The sequence below is a fragment of the Leopardus geoffroyi genome, chromosome C3 (genome assembly GCF_018350155.1).
Source record: "Leopardus geoffroyi isolate Oge1 chromosome C3, O.geoffroyi_Oge1_pat1.0, whole genome shotgun sequence".
Taxonomy (NCBI): Eukaryota; Metazoa; Chordata; class Mammalia; order Carnivora; family Felidae; genus Leopardus; species Leopardus geoffroyi.
Window position 1 is genome coordinate 148,474,639 of NC_059338.1, and position 12,775 is coordinate 148,487,413.

Genomic DNA, 12,775 nt, shown 5'->3' on the forward strand with positions numbered 1-12,775 from the left:
GGCCAGACCTCTCTTTGGACAAGATTGATTCTTTACTACACAAGACAGTGTGGGTACTTAGTGCCCTTGGGTTGTCACTGCCTCTATTTCAGGGGGCGGTGCAGTGTGTGTTTTGTGCGAAGAGACATTTTTGGGTCGAACGTTTCTAAAGTCCTTTCTTTTTGTATTGTATTTCTTCCCTTAGATTAAAAATCTAGGGATCTTAGGCTGGAACTCTTGCTTGTTTGGTGGGTGAAGATCTCTTTTTGAGATTTGTATTTCTTTGATTACTGAAGAGGTTTCATGTATTTTCCTCACTGGTTAACTGTAATAACTTTCTCTTGCACTATTTATTGTGGATTTTTGCGATTTTCTTACTAATTAATAGGAACTCCTTTAAAAAATAAACAAAGCCATTAACCCTTAGGCACTTGTTGTAACACTGTCCCACGCGCCATTTTGAGGAGAAAGATCACGTCCTTTGATACTCAAATGGTGAAGCAGGTAATGGAAAGATTCATCCTTTTTTTGGACTTCACGCTTCCCCAAAGTCAGAAAATGAATGATTACTGTGACCTGCCCAGAGTCCTGTCATCTGTTAGAAAGAAAGCCAGGAAATTGGGCCTGTCTCCTGGAGGGCTTCCTGTTCGCTCTTGCTGCTGTCATTTCCACGCGGTGTTACCGTTGCGCCCAGCGCGTCTGCCGCGAGGCTTCAGCTCTTGGCTGTTTGGGGCCTGGTGATAAGCCGGGGTGTGCAAGCTCTCACTGAGCTGGCCGCAGTTGCTCAAGGCTTAGAGCAGAAGCCGCCAAACTTTTTCTATAAAGGACCAGATAAGTATTTAGGCCTTGCTGGTTAAGAGGCGAGATCAAGGCTGTTAAGTAGGTGTTTACATCACGAAAGAAAAAACTGCCTTGCCCTGTCCCGTGTGTCCAGAATGGGCCATCCAGGGTGCTGGGCGCGCTTTGTGTTCAGTTGCCATCGGTTGAAGCTTTTTTTTTCTGGACACACGGGGGCCACCTGAGGGATAGGGGCCTGGCAGGCTGGGGGAAGAGGCCAATCAGTAAGTTTTACTCTGTGTCCAGAGGCTCCCAGATCCTGGGGTGCCCTTCTTCCTGAAGGTGCGGCAGGAGGCCAGGTGACCTGGGGCTCCCATTCCAGGGCTGGTTTCACTCCTTGCCGCCAGCGGAAGCGGCAGAGTCCCTGACGTGGCGGTGGCCCCCAGTGTGTACCCTGAGTAGCGACACAGCTCTGGGAGTGGAGGCGGGTCTTTGCAACTCCACCTGTCCCTTGGAACGGTGCCCCCACAGCCTGTGTGGGCTGCAGAGCAAAGGAGGCCACTGGCAGCATTTTCCCTCGCCCGTGTTCTTCTTGGTTACCATGGGCAAGTTCTTCTGTGTACATCCCTTTATCTGTGAAGTTTTCGGAGAATCCCACCGTGCAAAGATGCCTCACAGTATGGAAGAATTTCCAGTCTGTGTGCAGGGAACCGTGTTATCTGTGTACCCAAGGGAATCTTGTTCTCCCATAACCTGGGTGCACACCAGTTCTTGGATGGTGACTTTGTATTTGAAAACGTTACTGTGTTAAATTTTGAAGTGTTCTGCCATCCCACCCCCCTTACTTAATTTTAGAATTTTTTTCTATTATATTTAGGAAAATGAAGACTTTTTTTTAATGTTTATTTATTTTTGAGAGAGAGAGAAAGAACGTGAGCAGGGGAAAGGCAGAGAGAGAGGGAGACACAGAATCCGAAGCAGGCTCCTGGCTCTGAGCTGTCCGCACAGAGCCCGACATGGGGCTCAAACCCACTGACTGAGATCATGACCTGAGCCGAAGTCGGACGCATAACCTCCTGAGCCACCCAGGCACCCTTAGGAAAATGAAGACTTAAAACTGGTTGTAGAAAGTGATAGAATTGTTGAGTGTGTGAGGGGGGGTGAGTATTGGGATTTGTAAAGGAACAATAAAATAGCAAGTGCTATTTTAAAAATAGGATGTGCTTCCTAGATGTTTTAGCAGCACGTTCATGTTCTCCTTTCCTTTTTGATCCGGCCATCGATTTGAACTCTGGTTGTTTTTGTTATGTGACTTTGAGAGATAAGTGAACTTTGTTTAGAATCCACAGTTTTGTTATTGAGTTGATGGGGATAACACCAACCCTTCTCACAGTAGAAATTGTGAGGATATGTAGCTGGTATAGGTCTTCAGTTCATGTTATCAATCAGTGGTAGTTATTGCTAAGTCAACAATATCCGTATCATGAAAGAATAAAACATAGAGTGCAAGTATATGTTTTGGAATTGTTTTTAAATATAAATAATTGCATTTTTGTAGCTATTCTTTTTGAAAGTAGATGGAGTTTGTGTAGATATAAAATTTTCATGTTGCCCAGTAGGATGTAGGCTTCATGAGAGTAGGCAATTTTGTTGTATTGTTTGCTCTTTACCATCTGAAGCGAAGAAAATGCCTCGGGTATACTATATTCTCAGGTGAAATTTTTATTGAATTAATGTTGTAAACTGAGGTGGGTTCAGACTCTTGGATCTCATATTTATTAAGTTTCTACCTTTAGGCAAGTCGAGTAATCTCTGAATCTGTTCCTCACCTTCAAAAGAAAACAGTAATAATACGGATATCTTCTGTTACGAAAAATAAGGCAAACGTTGCATATAAAACTACTGAGCATAATGGCTGGCATATAACGAACCACTCAGTAAGTGTTAGTGATGATTATTTTATGTGCCGTGTACTTAGGACATACGAAGTGAATAAAGAAGATTTTGTGGTCATGGAAGCTATTAGCCTGGGTTGTTTTGTTTTGCTGTTCCCTTTTTTATTTTATGTTTCTGGTTTTGTTTTCCTTTTTTTTTTTTTTTTTAATTTTTTTTTTTTTCAACGTTTATTTATTTTTTGGGGGACAGAGAGAGACAGAGCATGAACGGGGGAGGGGCAGAGAGAGAGGGAGACACAGAATCGGAAACAGGCTCCAGGCTCTGAGCCGTCAGCCCAGAGCCCGACGCGGGGCTCGAACTCACGGACCGCGAGATCGTGACCTGGCTGAAGTCGGACGCTTAACCGACTGCGCCACCCAGGCGCCCCTGGTTTTGTTTTCTTTTTAATTTCAATTTTAGTTTACTTGACACAGAGTGTTTTATTAGTTGCAGGTGTATCATGTAGTAATTCAACAATTCTACACATTACTCAGTGCTCATCATAAGGGAACTCTTAATCCTTTACCTGTTTATTTCACCCATCCCTCCGCCCTCTTCCCCTCTGGTAACCATCAGTTTCTTCTCATAAAAAGTCTGTTTTTTTGTTTGTTTATTTTTTTCCTTGTTCACTTGTTTTGTTTCTTACATTCTATATATGAGCGAGATCATATGGTAAAGATACCCTCTAGAGCTATCTGTGCTGTTGCCTAGATCTATCTGTGTTGTTGCAAATGGCAGGATTTCACTCTTTTTTGTGACTGTGTGTGTGTGTGTGTGTGTGTATACATCATCTTTATCCATTCATCTATGAGTGGGCACTCAGGCTGCTTTCATAACTTGGCTATTGTAAATAATGCTGCAGTAAACATAGGGGTGCACATATCTTTTCCAATTAGTGTTTTTATATTCTTTGGGTAAATACCCAGTAGAGGAATTACTGGATCATATGGTAGTTCTATTTTTACTTTTTTGAGGAGCCTCCATGCTGTTTTCCACAGTGGCTGTGCTAGTTTGCATTCCCACCAACTGTGCAGGAGGATTCCTTTTTCTCCACATCCTCGCCAGCACTTGTTGTTTCTTGTGTTGTTGATTTTAGCCATTCTGACAGGTATGAGGTAATATCTCATTGCGGTTTTGATTTGTGTTTCCCTGATGATGAGTGATGTGGAGCATCTTTTCATGTATCTGTTGGCCATCTTGTAGGTCTGGAGAAATACCTGTTCATGTCTTTTTTTTTTTTTCTTTTTTTTAATTGGATCATTTGGGTTTTTTTGGTGTTGAGTTATAGAAGTTCTTTATGTATTTTGGATATTTACCACTTGTCACACATGTCATTCACAAATATCTTCCCCTGTTCAGTAGCTTGTCTTAGTTTTCTTGACTATTTCTGTTGCCGTGCAGACACTGTTTATTTTGATGTCGTCCCAATAGTTTATTTTTGCTTTTGTTTCCCTTGCCTCAGGAGACATACCTAGAAATAAGTTGCTATAGTTGATGTCAGACAAATGGGTGCCTGTGCTCTCTTCTAGGATTTTTAAGGTTTCAGGTCTCACGTTTAGGTCTTAATCCAGTTTGAGTTGATTTCTGTGTATGGTGTGAAGAAGGCGGTCCGGGTCTCATTGTTTTGCATGTAGCTGTCCAGTTTCCCCAACACCGCTTGTTGAAGAGACTGTCTTTCCCACTGCATATTCTTGCCTCCTTTGTTGAAGATTAATTGGTCATATAATTGTGGGTTTATTTCTGAGCTCTCTGTTCGGTTCTGTTGATCTGTGTGTCTCTTTTTGTGCCAGGACCATACTGTTTAGATTACTATAGCTTTGTAGCGTATCTTGAAATCTGGGATTGTGATACCTCCAGTTTTGTTCTTTTTTTCAGGATTGCTTTGGCTATTTGGGGTCTTTTGTGGTTCCATACAAATTGTAGGATTACCAGTAGGCTGACATCGATTCCAAGAACACTGGGGTGGTAAGACCATGGAGCAGTTATGATTCATTTTACTACTAGGTTTTTCTCTTATGCTTTCTAGCCTACATCCTGGGTGGTAGTTGGCAATAAATGAGGATTTAGAGAGTGAAGCCTCAGAAGGAGGCCTCTCGTCAAAGTCGCCAGTTCAAGGGCTTTAAATAATAGGTAATGGAGGAAGACATTGGGTGTTCTATCAGGTAGGTCAGGAGGTGCTTCTCAGATGATTGTCATTGCCATCCCTTAGGACTGTTAGCAATGAGCTAAATGACAAGAGACAAGTAGTGTTATCCAGTCTGCCTGTACAGTGGAGCAAAAGCATAGCCTAGGTCTGGGGCCACAGCAATCAAAACTCTCCTTGAAATCTTTGAAATCATCTTACGTTATTCGTGAATTATGCACATAGACTGATTCTCACATACGCTTTGTGTAGCTGTTTTTGTAAGCATTGTTCACAATTGTGCTTTTTAGGTTGAGCTGTTACTCGGGGTGAGCACCAGGTGAAGAGATTGGTGTTCCTTCAAAGGCACGTAGTAGCTGCTGCATTTGTCAGAGTTTCCCTTATTTACTGTAAGGACGATGGAACAGGAGAGTGGCACTAGGACATCTTTACAGTAATTTCTACAGCCTCTGATGAACTATGGGCGGTATTATTCCTAGATCATGAAAAGAAAAAGAGCGATGAAGTATTCCAGATTGAAGGAGATTAAATAGATTTAACGATTAAATACAGTATATTTTCCCGAATTGGATCCTAGATTGAGGGGGAAGACTGGTATCATTGGGGCAGTAATTTGAGTACGGACTGTGGATTAGATAAGAATATGGCATCTATGTTAAATTTCATGATTTGATGAATGAACCCTGGTCATGTATGAGAAAATTCTTGCTGTTAGGATGTATGCATCCTGAAATATTTATGAAGAATGAGCCACTCTGTCTGCAGGTTACTCTTAGATAGTTCAGAAAAATACGTCTTGTGCGTACGTATTTATGTGTATGTGTTTATTTGTATAAATATACGTGTATATAGAGAGAGAGGTGGGGGAGGGAGGGAGGGGGCAAGGCATGGAGCATTAAGTGGCCCAAATGACAAAGCAAATGGAGCACAATGTGCCGAGTTGATAACACTGGGTAAAGGGTACAAGGGAGTTTCTTGTACTATTTCTGTAACTTTTCACTAAGTGTGAAGTTATACCAAAACAAAACAGGTAAACAATATTGAAAAGGAAACAAAAGTAAAAACTTCGAATACTGTAGTGATGATGACAAAGATTTTATATTTAGGCTCACAAATGTTGTGTCTTCTTGTACTGTTTCACTCCCCCTTCGCAGGACAGTCTTCATCTCATCCCCATGACCCCGTTTAAATGTAACCTACATAGGGCTCTACTTTGATTATCCACATCCAAAGTAGGTCCTTCTTGGTACCCACGCTCCTCTTTCGTTGCATTTATTGCAACTTATGTTTGCTTTCTTTGCGTTTAATTTCTTTTTCTCCTTCAACATTGTGATCACCACCAGGGGAAAGATCTTGTCTGTTTTGTTCACAGAATACATAAACTCAATAAGTGTTTGTTCTGTGTAGATGAATTAATGAATTAATGAATCATCTCTGGTACCGATATTCCTTCCATTTTAGTCACCGTACTTTTAGCCACCGAATCCTTCAGAAAACAAGAGAACTTCGTTTAACCTGTAAGATAAAGTGTACTCTTGGATTTGGGCGGGGGGGGGGGGTGGTGGTGGGGGGGTGAGATCCCACCCAAACCCTGGAGAGTTGGCAGAGGAGAAGGAGCCCAAGCAGGGGTACTAGGGTTGTTTATTGAATTCTTACTCCCTGCCGAGTGCTGTGCTAATATGTACTTTTTCTCCCTTAATTCTCATAATATCCCTGTGATGTGGGGTGCTGTGTTTATTATCTTTTGCTGAGTATAAGAAACGTTTCAGTCCACGCTTTCCGGGCATAAGTCAGCTGGGTCCTGTGTGTGGAGGTCTGTCAGAAGATCGCAGTGAACGCATCTGCCGGGGCCGGGGTCTCGTCTGAGGCTCAGCCAGCGAGGGATCCCGCCTCCAGGCTCAGTGGTGGTTGTCAGGGTCAGCTCCTCACAGCCCGTCAGACCCAGAGCCTCGGCCTCTTCCCGAGGCTGACTTCAGTTTCTTGCCACACGGGCCCCTCCGGGGCAGCTCATCGCTTATCGGAGCTGGCAAGGGAGGGTGTCAGCTGGCACCGGGCAAGTTACAGTCTCGAACAGCAGTCGTGTGACATCTCGTTAACCTTGCCGTATTTCATCGGCTGGACACAGACCATGGGCCCTGCCCACGCCTCGTAGAAGTGGGGTGTCACCGGGGTGTGGATTCCCGGGGGCGGAGGGGCGATTTTAGAGGCTGCCTGCCACAGGTCCCACTTTTATTCATTTTATAAAACAGTAAATGCAGACCGCTAAGAAAGTTGCGCAAGATCCTACACGAGTAACGGGGCCAAAATCACACCCCGAGGCGGTCAGACTCCACAGCTGGGCTCTTTTTTGCCATTATATTTTAAGAACTAAGAAATGGCTGTAGAATTTGACAGTTTGGGAGAGTTCTTTACAGACTTGTGTTTTAGGTCTTTTAATGGAGGGCTATGGGTCAAAGTTACACTCTTGTGGTTTCAGTGAATGTGCAGGTAGGAAGACAGACAGACTGAGTTTCAGGAGGGAATTTTTAAAGGAAGAGAACAATAACCATATGTTGTCATATACCGAATTTTTTCTCTCTGTGATAATCCAGAAATTCTTCTTTTCCAGTTCACTGAGTTTAACCAGTAATGCCATTCAGTTGCCAATATCAAGCAAAGCAAACATAAGCCAGTTTTAATCTGCTTTTTAAGAAAAGTGGTAGTCCTTTTCATAGTGCCTGACGGTAAGTCACCGTTCCTAAATTCATAACTTTTTTTTATCTAGCGCATGTAAAATAATGATTTTACAAACATTATTCTAAGGCTGTCTTCGTTTTTTCCTTCTTCCCTGATGATTTTCCTCCAAAAGAGCATAAAGAAAGATATATTCTAGCATCTAGGACTTGATTACCTTTCATCACTTTCATTAATCAGGTGGAATTTTACTCTAATTGTTAAAATCAAATGCTAGATCTTGAAATCTGTCCCTTCTTATAAATGAGGAAGTTTATTTTTTATGTGAGGTTTTGACTTGGACAACTAGTTAATGGCAGAGTTGTTTTGAATATTCTCTTCTCCAGACCTGTGCACTTTCCACTGTTCAAGGAGATGATATAACTGTTAGGGTCACAGTTCCTAACTCAGTGTGGAGGTGGAATTTAGATTAAGAGACAGCTGGTGGAAGGAGTTGGAACTAACTCATTTCCCCTAACTTGCAAGTAGTGGCTACTCTTATTTGCTCTTAGTAAGTTTAACCTTAAGACAGTTTTTTTATTGTTATAAGGAACCAGCTGGGGAGGAACTTCTTGAGTTAGGAAGATCTTTGATCAAATGTTTAATTTTAATTCTTAATATAGAAAGGTACATGAGAACAGTGTGAAATGTACACATAATTTTTGTTCTAATTGCTGACCTCTTCCTTAAAGCGAATTTTTAAAATGTTGAACAATTATGCATTTTATTAGTCTCACTACTGTTGATTTTTTTAAGCAATGGGTTTGCCGAATTGTCTGGTTAACCATCTTAGACCTCAAAAACTTTGTCGTCGTCGTCGTCGTTGTTGTGTGGTACAACTATACCATGTCTTATGGGAGGATATTTGTATTTGTTGTTGTGTTTGTAAAACTGACCGTTCTTCTTATCTGTTTCTGTTAGTAACCAGATCAGAGTGTGAGGTATAAGCTCACAGAATCCAGAGAAATCATCATGAAGTTATATGTATTTCTGGTTAACACTGGAACTACCCTGACATTTGACACTGAACTTACAGTGCAAACGTAAGCTGTATTTCATTCAATCTCATCAGTTTCGCATTTTGTATATGCAAAAAGTTAAAGTATTGATCTGGAGAAAACTTTTTTTGTTAAATAAGGGTAGCGATATCTGAAACCTTCGGTCTCCGCATAGTACGTGTATAATTGCCATCCTTCCTAAAATGCTGAAGTTAAATTCATAAAATTATGCTTTGTTCCATTTGTGTGAATATATTATTCATGATGAACAGACTTACCCACAAATGAACCGATTTCTATCGAATAGAAGAAGTTTTCATAGTTGATTGCTTGTCTTAAGTTTCCCAGGACACCACTAAGGAAATCACTGCTAGCTACATAAAGCAATATTGTCGGTCCCATGTATTTTGGTGGTTGATTTTTATTCCTTCGTATGAGTAAAGTCAGTGGTATTTGTTTTGTTTGTTGTTGCGAGAATAAAATCAGTTTAATATTTTTAACCAATTTAGGAAGACTCATACATCTTAATAACTCTCCCAACTTTACGGCAAATTCAAATATTTGACTAATGAATGCCCTCCTATATTTGTGAAAGGTGGGGAGAGGTGTCAGGGGCAGCCAAACAGCAAGAGAGGAAATAGTAACAACTATTCCTGCTTATATTTGGCCCCAACTCTGTTTTGGGGCCAAACAGCAAGAGAGGAAATAGTAACAACTATTCCTGCTTATATTTTGGCCCTAACAGCAAAGACTGGATAGCAGTACAGAATAAATAACTCTGACATGGAAGATATTATGAATAATTTGTGGAATTAATATTCTTAGTTTTAAAAGTGGAATTTGAATTTATTTTCTTTCTTAAAGTTCTAGTTTTTATAAAATACAATTTTACCTGTAAAGCAATGATTTTCTGAAAGATAGGGAAAGGAAGCAGTTTCTTGATTTATACTTCATGTAGTTTGTGTAATGTGATGTGGGGATTTTAACAGACATCTGTGTTCTGAGAATTTTAACAGACCTGATGCTAATTTGAGCATATTCCTTTGCTATGTTATATAAAGAGCACAGAAATAAATATGTCTACTGCCTGTATTTTATAGACTTACTTTTAGATGTACCACATGGTTGATTTATTCACCTAAGAGATCAGCCAGCTTATGGAGTCGAATTCCAGAAACAAGAAGGTTATATTTTCTACTACTGTTTTGGGGAAAGTTTTGAGAGTGAAATTAATTAGTATCTATCAGGTATTTTCACACAGTGCCACTTCGATAGTGAGGACTTTGTCCCTGGGAAATGTAAATAACTAGTATTTTTTGTGCCTCCCCCCGAAAGTGTGGCAGACCTCAAGCATGCCATTCACAGCAAATACAAGATTGCTATTCAGCATCAGGTGCTGGTGGTCAACGGAGGAGAATGCATGGCTGCGGACCGAAGAGTGTGCACCTACAGTGCTGGGACGGTACGTGTCGCGAGCCCTTGCACACAGACGCACGCGCTCCGGCTCCCCGCCCGGGGAGCTGGGAACTCGGCGTCCGGGAGTAAGGGGTGTCTGCCTCCTATGTTGAGGGCAGTGCGCGCGGTCGGTATTTCACAGCATTTCACCGGAGTTTCTTTGGCTGTCTTATTGCCACAGGACACAAATCCGATTTTTCTTTTTAACAAAGAGATGATCTTATGTGATCGTCCACCCGCTATTCCGAAAACGACCTTTTCGACAGAAAATGACATGGAAATAAAAGTTGAAGAGTCTCTTATGATGCCTGCAGTCTTTCACACCGTTGCGTCAAGGACCCAACTTGCAGTGGTAAGATAAAAATCATCCTTGTTATTTTTTGTGATTATTGTCCTTCTTTACATCTGGTGTGGTTTAAAATTAAAAGTGGGTTACTTAACAAAACGATGTCTTATTCGAATACTTGGTAATATTTTCACGAGGTTTCGGCTTATTTTAGGCATCGATGAATGTTCTAACAAATGGATAGTTCCTAAAAGCATTCCAGTCTAAACAACACAGAGAACAAATGGGTGGTTGCCAGAGGGGACGGGTGTTGGGGGATGGGTGAGGAAGCCCGGGAGATGCAGCTTCCAGTTATGGAATGAATTAGTGGGAATATAAGGTACAGCATAAGGAACATGGTGATATTACAGTAGAAGTGGATGGTGACAGATGGTGGCTGTGCTTGCGGGGAGCACAGCCCAACGCAGAGAGTTGTACACCTGAAACGAATGGAACCTCGTGTGTCAGCTATCCTCACATAGCTAGCAAAAACACTTTGTTAGGCAAAACACAAAAATAACAACGTGAGGAGATGTTTTGCTGGTCGCTATGTCTGGTTTTCAGATTCCTACGTTGTTAGTCATTCGACATTTGCAAACAGTTACAAGATTTTAGAGTGGAAGAGCTGTCTTAACCGTGATTTCTTCACTTCTTTCCTAAATGATGGTATGCAGGTGATGGTTTCTGAACACCGCTGTGATGAGTAAAGTTACCTGTGTTAGAGTAGACAGAAGCAAAGGGAGAGCTTACACAATTCTTAAAAATGTGATTCTTTCTTCCATATCCGCATTTAGGTCCTGGAGGAGAACAAGGTCTCTTTACAATACATGCCTCTTACGTTGCTTCTGTAATTTCCGTGGGTCGTTGCACAGGCCTCTTTCGTTTTCCTTTTTGAATTGCCAGTACTTCACTGTGATCCTGGCCCTAAACTGTCATCAGCAAGACACGTTTACTTTACTTTCCGACACGGAAAAATGTTATCTTTAGAACCACACAAGAGGATTTATCATTTATAAAAATAAACAGATTAACAAAATATCAAGTCTTTAGTGTTAACGTTTGCTTTTGTAAGTAAATCTCAGCCGTTTGTTTTAGTGTAGCATATACATTTGTGAAAAACTACCCCATTTTTCACATAGGATACAACATAAAAAGAGAATAACTTCCGATTTCTGGGACATACTTGATAAGCATCAGTCTAGAAATGTTTTTGAGAAGGCAAAGTTGTTTTAAAAAAACAAATTGTGTAAACTGAATTTCTATGAGTCCTTTAGACTTGTTTTATGATTAACTCAAAAGAGCAAGACTATTGGTATACAAATAAACTAATAAAACTTTAGCCTACATATTTAAAAAGTAATATTTTTTGATTTGGATGAAAAATATAATACTAAGAAAAATGTACAAAAATCAAAGGATCACAAATAGGACATGTAACTTTTAAGTGAGAGACAAGTCAAAAAGAATAAGTAAAACTAGATTGAACGAAGGCATGATATTAAAATGCATTATATTAAAACAATTTAAATAGAAGATGAAGTGAGGATTAATCTAGAAATAAACAGTCCTAGCAGTATCTAGTGATGCAAGTTGACATGTTAAAAACTACTGAAGGTTCTTCCAGGCGAGGATCAACACAGAAATAGGAAGGGGGGGGGAGCATAAAGAGTAGCAGTGATTGAATAATAGCTTCATTAATCTAGCAAAAATCTAGAAACGATATAATACAAGCAATACTAAACATAAAGTAATGAGAGTAATACAATCCAGTATACCGCTTGTTAATTAATTTAGCCAACTTTCTTTTTATAGAAAGATAAGTGTACAAGAAAATTTTAATGGCAGTATTTATATATGACAAAGTGGATATCAAAACATTAAACAGAAAAAAGTGAAATTTATAATAAATTATGAGAGGGGCGCCTGGGTGGCTCAGTCAGCTAAACCTCTGACTTCGCTCAGGTCATGATCTCGTGGTTTGTGAGTTTGAGCCCCTTGTTGGGCTCTGTGCTGACAGCTCGGAGCCTGGAGCCTGCTTCTGATTCTCTGTCTCCTTCTCTCTGTCTGCCCCACCCCTGCTCATGCTCGCGTGCGCGCGCGCGCTCTCTCTCTCTCTCTCAAAAATAAAGCAACATTAAAAAAAATTTTTTTTTAATTTATGAGACCGATAAGTCAGATCTGTCTTGGCCTGTCAACACGGCTAAATGCTAATAATTTCAGGAAAACTTAATAAAATATAATGATGTATAAAATGTAATGACATGTTCATACTAGAATTATTTCCTATAGCCAAATGGTAGAAACAACCCAACTGTCCACCAGTGGATGAAGAAACAGAATGTGGTATATCCATACAATGGGATATTATTTAGCTTTGTCTGGAAGGAAATTCTGATATTAACCATAATACGGAGGAACCTCGAGGGATAGATATGCTAAGTGAAATAAGCC

The 12,775-nt window shown here is 40.6% G+C and overlaps 1 protein-coding gene across 3 annotated transcripts in view; it reads left to right on the forward strand.

Annotated features, from left to right (window-relative positions):
- Positions 1-12,775, forward strand: part of RB1CC1 (RB1 inducible coiled-coil 1) — a 93,276-nt gene that overhangs the window by 17,045 nt on the left and 63,456 nt on the right. For all 3 annotated transcript variants that reach the window (XM_045455331.1, XM_045455333.1, XM_045455334.1), the window contains exons 2-5: positions 7,443-7,557; positions 8,468-8,589; positions 9,880-10,006; positions 10,181-10,351. In XM_045455331.1, the coding sequence (XP_045311287.1) occupies positions 8,519-8,589; positions 9,880-10,006; positions 10,181-10,351 (369 nt within the window). In that variant the 5' untranslated portion in view covers positions 7,443-7,557; positions 8,468-8,518. The remainder of the gene's footprint in view (positions 1-7,442; positions 7,558-8,467; positions 8,590-9,879; positions 10,007-10,180; positions 10,352-12,775) is intronic.